Source organism: Oryctolagus cuniculus, chromosome 21 (assembly GCF_051225735.1).
Source record: "Oryctolagus cuniculus isolate XC-2025 breed Fujian yellow rabbit chromosome 21, ASM5122573v1, whole genome shotgun sequence".
In the NCBI taxonomy this organism is placed as follows: domain Eukaryota; kingdom Metazoa; phylum Chordata; class Mammalia; order Lagomorpha; family Leporidae; genus Oryctolagus; species Oryctolagus cuniculus.
In genome coordinates this window covers 31,286,866-31,303,359 of record NC_142887.1, presented here as the reverse complement: position 1 = coordinate 31,303,359, position 16,494 = coordinate 31,286,866, and the positions used below count along the sequence as shown (strand labels likewise).

The following is a 16,494-nucleotide window of genomic DNA, read 5'->3' as shown; positions in this document are numbered from 1 at the left end:
GCAGAGCGCCACCTCCGGGCTTGCTGGGAGCCCACAGGCAGGCTGGGGCCGCACTGCTGCTCTCAGGGTGGCTGATCGCCGTGGATTTGGAACACTTTCCTGGGCGTACAGGTGCTTGCCAGCCAGTAACAACGGCAACAACCCAAGCCCACGCGTGGCTGGCCTGTGCCAGGCCCTGCTGGAGCTCCTTTAGTCCTCCCAACCACCGTGGCAGGGAGGCACTCTCACTAGTCCCATTTTACAGGCGAAGAATCTGAGGTTCAGAGAGGGTCAGGAATTTGCCCAAGGTCTGTCTGCACCTCAGCCACTTCCCCAGGCTGCCTTTCCCGGTGGGCTGGGTGGACAGAAGTGGAACTCGTGATAACCTGTGTACACTGGGGCCTCGACCTAGCTCTAGGAAGTCCTGCGCATGCCTGAGAGCTCCCTGTAGGCGTGGCGGTAGGCCTCTGCCCACTCGCTGGCCCCTGCCAGCCTCCCCTGGCCAGCCTTAGATTGTGGTAAGGCCACAGCCCCTCTAGTTGAGAGATGGTATCCCCCGTAGGGTCAGGTAAAAAGGCATAGAACGGGGGACTTACCAGGTGGACTTACTGCACCTGTTGCCCATTGAAAGGTGGGTCACTGCCTTAGTTTCTCACCAGCCAGTCATGTGATCACTGCCAGTGTAGACGTTGTGTAACCGACATAAACACTTGGTAGGAAGTTGGGACTGTGAAGGATAAAGGAACTGAACACCATCAACACTGACGCAGCACTTCCAGAGTTAGGAATGATGGTGTTTCTACCACTGGAGGAGCGAGGCCTGTCATCTGTGGTCTGTGGCCCCCCAAGCAGTAAACCGCTGCAGGTGCTGTGTGTCATCAGGGCCTCGCCCCCGCCCCCCAGTGTGGGCGAGGACTTGGGCAGAGGGCAGGCTGGGCTGAGGGCGGATTGGCTTTGGTCCAGCCCAGCCTGTGCAGCCCCTTCCCCTTTCCATTCAGAGCTGATGGTTGGAGCAGACCGTGTGTGGGGCTAGCCACTGGTAAAAGAAACTGGGAGAAAAACGAAAGCCACCAGCACAGTAGCTGGGAGGGCAGGCGCAGCAGGGAATGCATTCTGAGCCCGACCCAACAGACTGTGCCAGGACAGAGCTCCTCCAGGCCTGACCTTGATCCGCGGTGGTCTCCCTCACACCCTCCACTGGTTCCCAGTGGACATCACGGTCTCCAAGCAGGAAGGCAGGGCTGCAGAGCCCAGGCCGGCAATGAGTGTGTGCTCCAAGCGTACTCTACACCCCTTGTCCTCCAAGGTACCCTGGTGGGTAGCCCTGTCACCACGGTGGTTTCCTTCAGTGTTGTGTCGTAGCGGACAGGCCCTGCCTCGTACATTTTGTGTCCACTGTTGGTGTAACCTGTCCAGGTCTGTGCCAGGTGCTGGTGCTGAGGAGAGATGCACAGACCTGCCAGCCACACCCTCCTGGTGCAGGACACATGCCTCCTCCCACTGTGTCCAGCAGGTGTTAGCTGGCCGCTTGCTGAGGACTGGCCTCCTTCCATCAGATCTTCAGAACTGCTCTGTCCACCTGGTCTGTGTCATGGTGTCCATGGTGCCTTAAGCACAGAGGCTTCCCAGAGGGACTGTGGCCACTGGCTGCAGCCCAGCTTTGCAGGGGACAGGCTTTAAAGCTTGTCTAAAACCTGATGGTTACGACAGGAGCGATCTTTTTTTTTTTTAAGATTTATTGTATTTATTTGAAAGACAGTTACGAAGAGAGGTAGCGACACAGAGCGAGGTCAGGAAAGATTTTTTAAATAGACAAAGAAGTTGTACTTTTCACTGCCTTTTTTTTTTTTTTTTTTTTTTTTTTTGACAGGCAGAGTGGACAGTGAGAGAGAGAGACAGAGAGAGAAAGGTCTTCCTTTGCCGTTGGTTCACCCTCCAATGGCCGCCGCTGCAGCCGGCGCACCGCGCTGATCCGATGGCAGGAGCCAGGATCCAGGTGCTTTTCCTGGTCTCCCATGGGGTGCAGGGCCCAAGCACCTGGGCCATCCTCCACTGCACTCCCTGGCCATAGCAGAGAGCTGGCCTGGAAGAGGGGCAACCGGGACAGAATCCGGCGCCCCGACCGGGACTAGAACCCGGTGTGCCGGCGCCGCAAGGTGGAGGATTAGCCTATTGAGCCACGGCGCCGGCTGTACTTTTCACTGCTTAACACAGACCTACCCTATTAGTTGTTAGATTTTCCTTCCCCCAACCCCACATCATTCAGAGAGCAAAAGGGTAAAGCCCAAAGCAGACTCGTTGTTACCAACCTGTGCAGTCCATGCTGTGGACACTAGGCCTGCCCTCTTCCTGGTCAGGTGGAGGCCTAGGGACCATCCCTGTGAGCCTATGCAGGGCAAGGCACAGGGTGCTCGGTTGGTGTGGAAGAGGCCGCCCGAGAGGCAGTGGGCCATCCTGCCCAAGGAGCCCAGCTGCCTGCTGTTGGGCTCTCGTGCCAGGCCAGTGGAGTTAGGATACAGGGCCTCAGCAGTTGGGAGAGGGAGACTTGATGGCTTTCTGGCACAGCAGATTTTTACTTAACTTGTGTGTACCAAGACATGTAGCCACCTGGGGTTCAGACTCTTCCACAAAGAGGCCCGTAAGTTCGCTAGGCCATTGTAAACTCAGCCAGAGGCGTGGCTTGAGGCGCGCCTGTGTTCCACGTATGCTTGGACCAGGACCCGGGCTGGATGTGGCCTCTCCACTGTGGCAGGCCTCCGTGCTTCCTAGGACCTCTCAGATGGCTCCTGTGTTCTGCTGGCCTTGGTACACACCCTGTGGGCACTGCACACCAGTCCCCCTAGCCGGCACAGCCTGGGCCACAGCAGCCAGAGCATGCACTTGGCTTGCTTGTCGTTAGGGGGAAGTCTTCACATCTGTCCACAGCTGGGGTGGAACTGGACACCCTGGCTGGGAAGCACTGGGAAGAGCATTTCTCATCTTCTTCCTTCTGAAAGGGGGTGGGGGTGGGGGGGAATTCTGGTGCCCTTGAGGCTCATTCCCAGGGGGAGTGGCATCTCTCCTGGGCCCCTCAGGTCACAGAGTCCCCTGAGGTGTTTTTTTTGTTGTTGTTGTTAAAGTTTTTTGTTTGTTTGTTTGTTTGTTTTAATTTGACAGGTAGAGTTATAGACAGTGAGAGGTAGAGACAGAGAGAAAGGTCTTCCATCTGCTGGTTCACTCCCCAAATGGCTGCACTGGCTGGAGCTGTGCTGATCTGAAGCCAGGAGCCAGGAGCTTCTTCTGGGTCTCCCACGTGGGTGCAGGAGCCTAAGCACTTGGGGCATCTTCTGCTTTCCCAGGCCATGGCAGAGAGTTGGACCAGAAGAGGAACAGCTGGGACTAGAACCGGCGCCCATATGGGATGCCGGAGCTGCAGGCGGAGAATTAACCTAACTGCGCCACAGTGCCGGCCCCATTCCTGGAGTTTTTGACTAGATTTTTAAATTCTGGGACTACCCCTTTTATGTCTCCAGATACATATTTTGAGCCTCTGCCTTCTTTATAAAAATTGTGTTCTTGTGTACCTTTTTTTTTTTTTTTTAAGATTTATTTATTTATTTGAAAGCAGAATTACAGAGAGAAAGGCAGAGAGAGAGAGATATCTTTCATCTGCTGGTTCACTCCCCAGATGACCACAATGTTCGGGGCTGGGCCAGTCTGAAACCAGGAGCCTGCAATTCCACCCAGGTCTCCCACATGGGTAGCAGGGGTGCAAGTACTTGGGCTGTCTTCCACTGCCTTACCAGACACAGTATCACAGAGCTGGATAGGAAGTGGAGCAGCTGGAACTCAAGCCGGCACTCATGTGGGATGCTGGCATTGCAGGCAGCAGCTTAACCAGCTGTGCCACAATACCCCTCCCGTGTATCTGTGTGTCTCTCTCTGAGCACTTCGTACCTTATTGAGCCCTCGGGGTGGAGGGCCTGTGTTGTCTCCCTGTTTCCCTGTTCCCCAGGCCTAGGGCCTGGGGCCATTGCCTATTGCTCACTGTTGTGTCGAGCTGCCCCGGGAGCATCCTGGAAAGCTGCATGTTTTTTTAATAAGGTGCTGGTGTGCCCTGTAAGACACCGGCTGCAGGACCCTATGCAGCCTCCTGAGTTCCCGTGAGGGGTCAGTGGCATATGGGGACCAGCCAGGCCCTCCTGGCACTCAGTCAGTCAGTCCCTTCCAAGGGTGGCATAAGGGGCAGGTCCCCTGCTGAGCTCTGGGCTGCATGGGAGCAGAGACACTTTCCATGCCCTTTCTCTGCAAACGCCACCCTAGAACGAGGAGGCCCAAAAGGGAAAGTGACACCGAGTAGAACCCTAAGAGATGAGAGCCAGCGGGCGAGGCAGGCAAGCTGGGAGGGCGGTGTGTCCATGGGAAGGTGGACACCGAGGGCCGTATTCCCTGTGCCTGGTGGCAGGGCGGCTGGGAGGCAAGGCCTGGCCATTGATAGGTGGCTGAGGGGAGACAGGAAGGGCTTGTTCTAATGACTTCCTCAGCATGCAGAGGGGTGGCTGGCCGGCTTATCACGCACTGTCATCCTCATGCTTATGCTTGGACTTGGCACAATGGGAACGTGGGGACCTCAGTCCTTGCCCACCCAGCCCTGCCCCAGCAGATCACCTCCGAGATGGGTGGTGCCGCCATTTCTCTTGCCTCCTCTAGTACCTGAGTCCCTAAAGAGCCGTAGGCAGAGGCTACCCCATCCTCACTGTTGCCCTCACCCTCGCCCCCGCCCATCCCCCCATCCCACCCCCAAGTCACACAGCTCCTCCTCCTGCGGCCAAGGAGCTTGCACAGCCTCAGGACTGACTCCGGGTCATTCAGCCCACTGCCACTGTCCGCTGCCAGGCCCCAGGCAGCCCGGTGGATCAGGCTGGTGTTCAGGTCCTGGGCTCGTGTCGAGTGCCTGGCTCGCACCCAGCAGCCGTAGCCCTGGAGAGCAGGTGTGGTGCTTTGTGAGCCCTTTCTTGGCAGTTTTATTCAGCTGTGGTGACGACGCCTGCCCTCTGGGAGCTGCTCCTGCATGCACTTGCACCAGCCCCAGAGGCAGCACAGCCTGTGCTGTGTCCCCCTGCAAGGGCCAGGTCCCAGCGCCCAGCTTGTAAGCCCCATTCTCTAACCTCTGGGCCCCTGTGCTGCGTGCCAGGCCGTGTGGCCACAGAGACCTCAGTCAGTGGTGGCAGAGCAAGCCCTGGGCCTCAGGCTTCCCGGTGCTGGGTCCAGTGCCCATCCAGCAAGGGCGCTGAGGCCTCAACCTGGGGTAACCTTGTTTTCTTTCCTCTCAGCTGTAGGGAAAACCGAGGAGTCCTTGGAGAGCACAGAGGGCTTCCGGGCTGCAGAGCCAGGCAGCCAGAAACCTGCTGGAGAGCCCCCAGCCTCTGCTGGCATACCCGTGAAGCCCCCGGTGTCTGTGCCCGCCCCATGGGACGGGAAGAAGAGAGGAGACCCTCCCGGAGAGCCAGTAGCCTTCCCGCAGGGGCTGCCAGCCGGTGCCGAGGAGCAGCGCCAGTTCCTCACGGAGCAGTGCATCGCCTCCTTCCGCCTGTGCCTGAGCCGCTTCCCCCAGCACTACAAGAGCCTCTACCGGCTGGCCTTCCTCTACACCCACAGCAAGACCCACCGGGTGAGTGGCTGTCGCCCACAAAGGGAGGAAGGAGCCTTGGACCTCTTCCCGAGGCGGGCAGGGCCGAGCCACACGGGAGCCTTGTGGCACAGACAGGTCTAGGGGGCAACGCACAGGGACAGGAGAGGAGTGCTGGGGAGATGGGGTCAGTCCATGGAGTGGGCCAGGGGCGGCAGGGCCCTGGGTGGCAGCCAGGACTGGAGGGAGGAGCTGGGGGGCCACACAGGCTAGGGGATGGCCTGGGGGTGAAACAGCCACACGGAAGCTCTTAGCCCACGTTTGGGCTCCCTTGCCCAACCATTCATTGGTCCGCTCAGGCCTGCCACAGGACTCCTCTAGGTGACCCTAGCAGGCACGACACCGTCACCCTGCCCCTGGGCCTGCCTCCTGGGTGCAGCTGCTGTGGCTCCAGGCGGGGCTGCTGACAGCCTCCCCCAGCTCTTTTGGGAAAGCAGCAGCTGCCCAGGGGCTTCCCAGCCAGACCTCTGCAGGCGTTCCGCATTTGTGCAGAGAGTGAGGCCCCGGCAGGGACTGGTCCTGGGGCTGGCTCTTGTTTCCACAGCACCTCCAGGCTAGGGGCGCTGCATTCTAAGGGGGAGGCCGATTGTTACAAATACGCAATCCTACCATAAAAATGGCAACACTGGGCTGTGTGGAGGGAGGGCTGGGGGTGCTGCTGCACCCCAAAGCATGAGTGGGGGACAACAGCAGACAAGGCCAGCAGCCCAGGGAAGTGGCCATCCTGGACCTGTCGGTGCACCAGTGTGGATGTGGCGAGCGAGGGTGGCTGTACCACCCACCTAGGTCTGGCTCTCCCAGGCTATCAGGCTTCCCAGAAGCCTGCTGGTCGCCACCCCCCGCCAACCTTCCCTGTGGATGTTTGAAGAACCGGGAAGGGCAGTTTGCAAGACATGGACCCCGGCTTGGCGCTGGGTATGTGCAGGAACTTAGTTCACAGAATTCTGTCTGGGGTACTGCACAGGGGCCCAGGAAGGTACTTGCTTGTGTGCCCGTAGTGACGGACATGCTTGTTCAGCATGGCACAGTCCTCAGAGCACAACAGGTGGAGCTGGCGTCAGCAGGCCGGCAGGGAAGGGCATCTCATCCGGGGCCTGACCCCAGCTTTGAGGCGAGGTGTGTGCCGGCAGAGGACAGAGAGGGCAGCCCTGGCTTCCCCAGCTGCCTGCTGCTTGCCACTCATGCGGCCGCCACGCTGGAGCCTGGTCCTCTCACTGCCCAGCCTGCATGTGGCAGGGGCCTTCCCTCTGAGCCCCTGGCCTCCCGCACCCAGGCAGACTGGGTCTTAACAAACCCCAACCAGCCACAGCCTTGCTGCTGAAGCAGTCTGCCGGCCAGGGTCACCCCACCTCCGTGGCACCTCCTCTGCTTTGGGAACGTCCGCCTCCCTCACTTGTCTCAGTGGAAGGAACTCTAGGCGCCACCCCCAGGTGCCCTCTCCCTTAGGTGTTCCGCTGTTCTGACACTGCCTCGAGCAGCCAGGCAGCCCAGGCAGCTGTCGGCCCCTCTAACCCAGGACACCAGGCTTCAGTGCTGTGCTCAGCACCTCCCTGCCTGCTGTTGTGGGGTGCTTCTCAGAAGCAGGTGCTGAGATGGGGTGTTATTAGGAATGGTAGGACAGGGGTGGTGAGGCACAGGCTGCTGTCATGACAGCCTGCCCCTCCGCCCCTTACTTGATGCATCTTTAAGAGAACAAAGTAGTATTAATGTCAAAACTCTGGGAAAATTGCAAGGGAGATCACTACAGTGGTGCCATGCTAAGGCAAAGCCGTCCTGTGTCTGGTGTTTCTTCCAGCTCTTTTGGCCGTGCACTGTGGCCCTGCAGGTGGAAAGGGTGTGCTCAGGGTCACGTGGGGCTGGGCAGCCTCACCCAGGGCCTCACACACACCGCTGAGGGTGTCCACACTCGTGGTTTGCCATTTTGATCTTTCCATGGTGTCCTCCGGGTCCTCCTGGCCACTCTGTGCTGTCTGTGGGTGCCCCCAGTGGGGATGGAGGCCCCCTGGGGTTATCTGCACCACTGACGGTGCTGTCAGACCCAATTTCTGCTGGTCCTGCTGTTAGTCATGTTCCCAGGTTAGAGTCCTTGATTTTCAGAATTAGAGCGCTGGTCTTGACCCCAAGAGAACGTTCTCCCTACCCATGGCCACATGGCCCATCCACAGTTCTGTGCAGGGCCGCATGTGCCTTAGGTGGTCTCCAGGCCACTGAGCTCACCTAGGCCCTGCCTGCCTGCACCCTTGAGCTAGCTCTCACCAGATCCTTTGTGTGCCTTGTCCAGAGACCTGGAGGCTGGGCAGGGCTCCGTCCCAGCCTGGGATGGCAGCAGCTTGTCTGCAGATCTGCGGAACACAGCTCTCAACTGGCAGTGACTAATACAGACCCAGTAACTGGCAAGCAGTGACCGCTTTCCAAACACAGCTGTCTGGTAACGGGTACTTCCCACTGTGTGTGTCTGACAGCAGCACATCTTGTCATGAGGATCTTGCCCCTGGGTTTGGCAGCGGCATTTTTCTAGTGCTGCCTTGTGGCTTGGGGGCTAACTGGAATGTCTGATGTGTGTGTCTTCAGAGGGGCTCCCGTGGGCAGAGCCTGCTCAGGGCCGTATGGTTGGCTCCTGGTCCCTCAGGTCCTGTACCAACACCCACGGGTGAGACTGCTCATTTCAGAGCTTGTTCAGGCCTTGCAAAGCAGCTGCCGCCAGGACACAGGACACCGCTCGCTCAGCTGTTGGCAGAGAGCTCTTCGAATAGGGGAGAGGGTGTGGGTGTGGAGCTGGCCTCCCCTGGGCCCACATGCCAGTGGCGGGCACCCTTGGCAGCTCAGGCTCCTCCGTTGGCCAGGAATGACGGTGATATGCATGCAGGATGATTGTGACAAGGTGGGGGTCGGGCGCTCGGCAGGGCCAGCAGCTCACAGCCCTCCCTCGCCTCTGGGCTGGCCGTTGCCTCAGTGTCAGCATCTCCTACGGCTCCATACCCTCCATCAGGCCTGCTGGGAGACCCTTGAAGGCTCTCTGGAGCCAGCCTCCCACCCAGGTCTGGCTTTGCTGCACGTAAGTCAGTTCCCGATGGCTTGCACCCAGGGCCAGGGCTCCCAGACGCTCTCCACACCTTGGACAGGGAGGATCGCTGGTGCTGGTGGCCTCAGGGCCTTCATTCTAGCTCCCGTCTCACTTGCAATCTCTGGGACCACACTCCACACCAGGATCATCAGCCCATACTTGTGCAGTCCACGAGAGAGGGCACATGGCATGGGGGCACTCCTCACCTAGGGGGCTCTGGCCTGCCCCCAGGGGCACAAGAAGGCGGCCAGGGCATGTCCACACTGCCCTGTCCTCATGCTAACACTGCCTGTCATGGGAAGCCAGCCTCTCCTGCTCCTGCCAGGGGCCCAGGCTAGCAGCCTCTGGGATGGACCCTGTAGCCTAACAGTTTGGGAAAGAACAAACTTAGAGGACTCAGCCTTCTCAGTTTCAAAAAAAAAATAAATAAATAAATAAAAATCCTATAATCTACAGTAATCAAAACAGTATGGATTAATATTCAGCCTTAAAAAAAGACAGGACTTGTGTGGAATGAGCCCAGGCTCCAGGGCTGGTTAGGGGCCGACTCCTGCCCAGAAGGCCCTGCAGTGTTGTGTGCCCTGCTGTGGGATCTCAGCAGAAGCTGCTAACCTTCGACTTCAGAGTGACCCTGAGAGGGAGCAGCCAGCTGGCCGTGAATGCTCGCCCCTGCCCCTCACATCAGAGTGGGTACAGTACTTCACCTCCCAGTGCCACTGGCTCACGTGGGAGACCTGTGGAAGTGAGGCCTGTTGTGCAGAGTGTATGAGAGGAGAGGCAGTGAGTTGCAAGTTCCACGCCAGCTGAGCCAGGACCATGCCAGGAGGTGGGACAGGCATCTCATGGGCACACTGGCCACGGAGCAGGGCCATCTTCCTTCAGCCCCTGATCCCTTTCTGTGGACGTGAAGTGGCCCCCGCTGCAAAGTGTTGCTGAGCCCAGGGTCCCTACGTGGACGTCCGGGGCTGCTGCAGGTCCCTGTCAGCCAGCGGAGTTCTCCTCAGACTTCACTTTGCAGATTGCAGGATGTGAAGTCAATGTTTCATTCAAATTAGAATCTATTTTTTTTTATTTAATTTTTATTTATTTGAAAGGCAGAGTAGAGAGAGAGAGATTCATCTGCTAATTCATTCTCAGCCGCAACAGCCAGGGCTGGGCCAGGCCAATGCCAAGAGCCAGGAACTCCGTCTGGGTCTCCCATGTGGGTGCAGGGCCGAGCACTTGGGCCATCCTCTGCTGCTCTCTCAGGCAGATTAGCAGGGAGCTGGATTGGAAGTGGAACAGCCAGGACTCAAATTGGCACCCGTGTCAGATGCTGGTGTCACAGGCAGAGGCTTAACCTACCACGCCACGACACCAGCCCCAACTTAGAATCTTGCTTGTGCATTTCAAAGTCTATCTGCCATGTGGTTTGAAGATTCTCCTGGGCTTTGGAGGCCATTGGCAGTGGGACAAGTTGCCCCTGTAAGGGCCACTGCTTTCCTGGTCTTCTCACCCACAGAGGGATGCAGATTCCAGCAGTGGAAAGGGGTCTGAGCACTGTGCCTGCGGCATCCACTACAAATAATAGTGTTTCAGCTGGGAAAATAGAGCAGGCCACCCACCCCTCACTGACCAACAGCCCTGACCACAGTAGATGCAACTGCATTTGGGTGCACACCCTCCAGCATGAGTTCTGTGTGTGTCTTCCCTCAGTGGCCGTCTCCTGAGCAGCTGTTGCAGGTGGAGCCTCTAAGGGGCTGGGGATACAGCTGTGTGCACAAAAACGCCTCCTCCTTCCACATTGCACATAGTGGGGCGGGAGGCTGGAGGGGAAGAGCACACCTACTGGTTGCTGGTGATGGATCTGGGGAGAGAAATTAAATGGCTAAGGGATGGAGGGGACAGTGTGCTCTTGGGCCATCCTCCACTGCCCTCTCAGGTGCATCAGCAGGGAGTTGCCTCAGAAGTGAGGCAGCTGGGACTCAAACCAGCACCCATATGGGACGCCAGCACCGCAGGTGGAGGCCCAACCTTTATGCCACAGCGCCAGCCCCCCAACTTTGTTTATTTATTTATTTATTTGACAGGCAGAGTTAGAGAGAGAAAGGTCTTCTTTCCATTGGTTCACCCCCCAAATGGCCACTACAGCCGGCGGCCAATCCAAAGCCAGGAGCCAGGTGCTTCTCCTGGTCTCCCATGCAGGTGCAGGGCCCAAGCACTTGGGCCATCCTCCACTGCCTTCCCAGGCCACAGCAGAGAGCTGGACTGGAAGAGGAGCAACTGGGACTAGAACCCTGGGGTGCCGGCGCCGCAGGCAGAGGATTAGCCTAGTGAGCCATGGCGCCGGCCTGTTTACTTACTTTTAAAACTTATTTTAACTGAAAAGCAAAGTTCACTGCCCCAAACAGCTGCAACGACTGGACCAGGGCTGAGCCAGGCCAAAGCCAGGAGCCTGGAAACTCTATTTGCGTCTCCCACGTGGGTACAGGGGCTCAAGCACTCGGGCCGTCTTCTGCCGCTTTCCCAGGAGCATTAGCAGGGAGCTGATGGAGATGTCACAGAGTGTCTGTGTGGTGGCACCCACGCGTGCTCTGATCCTCTTTATCGCCGAGTCCTGCACTGGGTGCTTATCCAGTGCTTGGTTGCTTGGTATCTGAGTTGTTCCCAGTTAAGGACAAGGTTTTTGTTCTGTTTTGTTGTCTGCCTTGTTCACACAGTGTCCCCAGCTCCAGGAACAGAATTCCTGGCGCCCTAGTGAGCGCTCAGATTCCAGGTCACTGAGCGAACCGGTCCTTTAGACTACCACTGTTTGACTCAGGCTGCCATGCCGGCGTCCATTGTCACAGCATGGTTCCAAGTCCTGGTGGCTGCTCTGACTCAGTCCAGCTCCCTGCTGCTGCACCTGGGTGGGCAGCAGAGGATGGCCCAAGAGCTTGGGCTCTTGCCACCCTCGTGGGAGACCCAGATGAGGCTCCCGGCTCCCAGCCCCAGCTTGCACCAGTGCCTGAGTGTCAGGAAGACCTGAGCCACATGATGGAGCCCCGTAGCCTCAAGGAGGCCCAGGGGGACAGGCTACCAGGCGGGCAGCACAGCCAACTCACATGTCTGGAGCTAGGCACGGGCCTGGCGGGACTGGGATCAGAAGCCTGTGTGCCTAGACGGGCAGGAGGGGAGAGGACGAAAGCGTGGGGAGAGGCCAACCAGGCCTGGTTAGGCAGGGAAAGACATCATTCTGCGTGATGATGCGCCATCTCCAGGTGGTCCTGGATGACACGGGGCCCACTGTGCAGAGGGTGAGTAGGGGCTGGGTGCCTGCAAGAGGCCTGCCAGGCCCCGGGGGCTCCTGCCAATGGACGAATCTGAAGATACTCGGTGAAGGATGGCCTCTCAGGGCTGTGGCCCCCCAGTGCCTCCATCAGTCAGCCCACCAGGGGGCTTGAGGAAGGAAAAGCCAGCGCTGCAGCAGAGGCAGAAGGGGCCCCAGCAGGAGTATCAGGAGCTGCCTGGCTCCGGGGTCTTCAGGTAGCACAGCACTGGGCTGGGACCTGAAGGCACAAGAGAAGCCAGGGTCACTCCCATGTCCACCATCGTGCGTCCTGCTTCTGTTCTGATGCTCAGATACTGGTGTCAGGAGGTTGTCGAGTTCATGCCCCTCCATTTTGTTCACAACTGTACTTAATCTTTCACACATTTTTCCCCCTGATAATAGAAGTGCCTGAGTGCCTGGGCTTGTGCAGCACAGACGAGCACCACACGTGAGACAGGCTTCTCGCCCAGGCGCTACGACGTTTACAGCCCTGTTGTGAGAGGCCCTGTGCACTGCAGGTGTTCAGCAGCATCGCTGCTCTCTGCCCACCTCACAGCGGCAGCACCCCAGCTGTGACAACCACAAATGCCTCCAGACACTCGGGGTGCCACTTGGGGGACAATCCCACCCAGCCCATCTGGAGCCGCTGACATCAGTCTCTGTCTGCAGGCACCCCCCAGCAACAGCAGCAACAGCAGGTGGATTTCCTTTCGGTCTTGTCTTTCCCTTTTTCAAAAATCTATCTTTATTTGAAAGGCAGAGAGAGAGAAAGAGAAAGACTAAGTCAGCCAAAGACAGAGATTTTTCATCCACTGATTCACTCCCCAGATACCCACAACAGCCAGGAGTGGGCCTGGCCGAAGCCAGGTGCCAACCACACTCAACCCAGGTCTCCTGCTTACGTAGCAGAGACCCAGGTGCCTGAGCCAACCCCTGCCGCTTCCCAGGGCGTGCGTTAGCAGGAAGCTGGAGTCAGCAGCAGGGCTGGGACTCAAAGCCGTGCTCTCTGATACGGGACGTGGGCATCCCAGGCAGCATCTTGACCTCTGTGCCGGACACCCTGCCTTCTGCCCGGTCTCTGCACACACACACTTTTCTGGTTCTGCCTTTTCATCCCCATGCGCACATAAATTCTGATCACAAGAGTTGTAATGAACCTACAGCAGGTTGTGGGGCCATAGCTTATCTCCATTCTTTATGTTTGGCTTTTTCCAAATATGGAAATTCCAAGGGCCCCCAGCCGTTTCCTCTCAGCATGGGGGACGAGGGCGTGGGGTCCTCCTCAGGCTGCAGAGGATGTTCCCTGGCTAAACCTCCACCCACTCCTGGCTCCCCCATTTGTTGTGGAACCCACCGAGCACTTTCCCTACCCCAGGACACCTCCCTAGGCATGGCTAGTAGAGGACACACAGCTAGGACCACACACGCTGGGCAGCACTGGCCAGCAACCCCACTGGTCTTGTGGAGAGGCTGGTACTGCCCCACCAGGCAGGGTGCACACCTGGGGTCACCATGCAGGGGCCCTGGAGCCTGTCCTCTGGGCCTGACTCTCACCCTGTGAGTCTGTGAGGAAGGAAGTAGTTAAATGCTGAGTGTGTATTCACCATTGTTTGTGGCAGGAACGCAGCCCCCATGTGCAGTGGTGGCTGATGGTGCTCAGGGTCAGGTCTACCAGCCTTGACCATCTTGAGGCTGCAGGTGACACCAGGGGCAGTAGCCATTTTTCCATCTCCAGCCATCAGCAGGCACAGCCAGGCCCCCACTATGTGCAGAACCCTTGGAAGGCAACAGTTAACGGGCCGGAGCTGTGGTGTAGTAGGCTAAGCCTCTGCCTGCGGCGCCGGCTCCCCATATGGATGCGGTTCCTGTCCCAGCTGCTCCAGTTCCGATCCAGCTCCCTGCTGATGGCCTGGGAAGGCAGTGGAGGAAGGCCCAAGTGCCTGGGCCCCTGTTCCCGGATTGGAGACCTGGAGGAAGTTCCTGGTTTTGGATCAGCCCAGCCCCAGCCATGGTGGCCATTTGGGGAGTGAACCAGCAAATGGAAGCCTCTCTGTAACTCTGCCTCTCAAATAAATAAATACAATCTTTATTAAAAAGAAAAAAAGGAAGGCAACAGTTAGGGACATGAGCCGCCTCACCTGCTTTTGCTTCCTGTGCGAAGAGGAAGGGAACCTGGTGTCCTTAGGAGCTGTGACAGCTTGTGTGTTGTATCTAGAAAGCTAGGACAGGTGTGTGGAGTGGGCAGAGCATGGCGTTGGGAGACACCTTGGGGGCATGCACTGTTTGGCGTAGCTAGCCCTGGTAAGCGCAGCGCTGGATGTCCTGGCCTTGGGCAGATGTTGCCACCCTGCTCACACCCCGTGCCCTGTTGCCCTGTTTCACGGGCTCACTCTTACCTGTCCATGGGGGCCCAGGCTCTTCCAGGTGACCGAAGGGCAGCCCTCCCCTGACCCTAATCCACCGCTTGATATACCCACCCCCCTTTTCATTCTTCCTTTGAATGTCTCTTACGTCCCTTCTGTGGACTCCAAATGGTTCCAGCCCTGAGGAGCCATCAGTGAACAGGTCAGCCAATGTCCCTGTGCTCACGAGACTGACCGCAGAGGTGAGGGCAGACAGCAGGCCCCCCCCGGGAGCCAGTAAAGAGGCTGTTGGAGGTGGCCACAGAGCGGCGGGGCCCAGATTACAGGGGCCTTTTGTAGGGGTGGCAAAGAGACTCGCAGGGATTGAAGCAGAAGCAGCCAGGGGGCTGTCCGTGGGGGTGGGGGTGGGGGAGGCGAGCTGGTCTGGGGGCAGAGGACTGAGGCCCACAGCTGGCCTGCACTCTGAGGGAGGCATGGCCCAAAGGTCTTCAAGTGGAGGAGTCAGAAGGTCCTTCTGGGCCGGCGCCGCAGCTCACTAGGCTAATCCTCCGCCTAGCGGCGCCGGCACACCGGGTTCTAGTCCCGGTCGGGGCACCGGATTCTGTCCCGGTTGCCCCTCTTCCAGGCCAGCCCTCTGCTGTGGCCAGGGAGTGCAGTGGAGGATGGCCCAGGTGTTTGGGCCCTGCACCCCATGGGAGACCAGGAAAAGCACCTGGCTCCTGGCTCCTGCCATCGGATCAGCGCGGTGCGCCAGCCGCAGCGCGCCGGCCGCGGCGGCCATTGGAGGGTGAACCAACGGCAAAGGAAGACCTTTCTCTCTGTCTCTCTCTCTCTCTCACTGTCCACTCTGCCTGTCAAAAAAAAAAAAAAAAAAAAAAAAAAAAAAAAAAAAAAAAAAGAAGATCCTTCTGCCTTTTCCTGGGAGCAGGGGTGGGCACAGAGGGAGACCAGCGTGCCCTTGCACTTTCGGGAATCTTCCCCTCTGTCCTGTCAGCACCCATAGAGCCCAGGAAGACATGTGTCATTAGCTGGCACGTGGCTCCCTGGAGTTCCTCCTGCTCGCAGAGGCTCCAGCATGAAGTGCAGGGGCATGGGGACAGGTTGCATGGGGCCTGAGATGACTGGCCGTAGCTGCCCCAGTGGCCAGCTCCTTGTCTGGCACACAGCACATACCCAAGCGACTCACACAGTGACTTGCCCACCCTGCAGTGGGCTGGAGAGGAGGCCTGCTTCCTGGCTCCTGGGACCTCATGGGTACATCGGCAGTTACAGGTGCTGAGTGAGGACTGGTGCTGCCATGCTCAGCCTGGGCAGCGCTGTCACCTCGTCTGACCCCCATCTGGTGCACAGCGGCAGGGCAGGCTGTGTGTTGCAAGGTGCACCTTGTGGGCCAGGCGCCCTGCCTCTCACTGAGGCCCACCTTCCTGCCCTGCCAGCCTGCCCCCCTCCCCATCCCCACTGTGTTTTCTCCGCCCTGTCTGCTCCCGTGCAGGGCCACAGATGTGAATCAGCTGAGGGCTCCTGTGAGCCATCTGGACGCTTTGTGCCTTAGTCATTGATCGGTTCTTTTCACCGGCCAGCCTTGGGGACGGCTGGAGAAACTCTGTCTCCGCTGTGGGCAGCAGCCAAGGCTGCGGGTGGCAGCCAAGGCTGCGGGAGGCTAATTTATGATCCCAGTTGGGTTTGGCAGGCTGCTGCCCTCTGCACTCTACGTCAGCACCTCCGAGACCCCTCCCTGCCCCATCCAGGGGGTGGAGCTGGCTGCACACAGGTGTCATCGGCGCAGCCAGAGAGGAGTGTGTGCTTCTGTTCCATGGCCGATGCAAAGCGGTGCCGCCCTGGAAACAGTCTCTCCCACCCTCTCCACCCCCGCCCGGGACTGCTTTCTGCCCCAGCCCCCTGCTGGTAGGAAGTCTTCCCTGGGGCTTTCTTTCCATGGGCTTCTTAGGGAAACAACGGCTCCTATCCGCTGCCCCAGACTGCCTGAACACTTCTCACAGTCCCCCAGGAGCCCCAGAAGCGGCTCTGGGGTAATCTTTCTCAGGCCTCCCGGGTTGCCCAGGCCAGGCTTACGTTCTGGGTCATGGCTGGAGTTGAGGGTTGCCCAGCCGAGGCTGGTGGCCTGAGGGAA

At 58.6% G+C, this 16,494-nt stretch overlaps 1 protein-coding gene across 13 annotated transcripts in view; it reads left to right on the top strand.

Moving 5' to 3' along the window:
* CABIN1 (calcineurin binding protein 1) overlaps positions 1-16,494 on the top strand; it is a 135,896-nt gene that overhangs the window by 80,497 nt on the left and 38,905 nt on the right. For 11 of the 13 annotated variants that reach the window (XM_089322960.1, XM_051837088.3, XM_089322961.1 and 8 more), the window contains one exon: positions 5,292-5,629. In XM_089322960.1, coding sequence (XP_089179086.1) covers positions 5,292-5,629 — 338 coding nt within the window. Of the gene's footprint in view, positions 1-5,291; positions 5,630-16,494 lie in introns of those variants that run through there. The other 2 variants (XR_016227058.1, XR_016227057.1) reach the window with 2 other exon arrangements.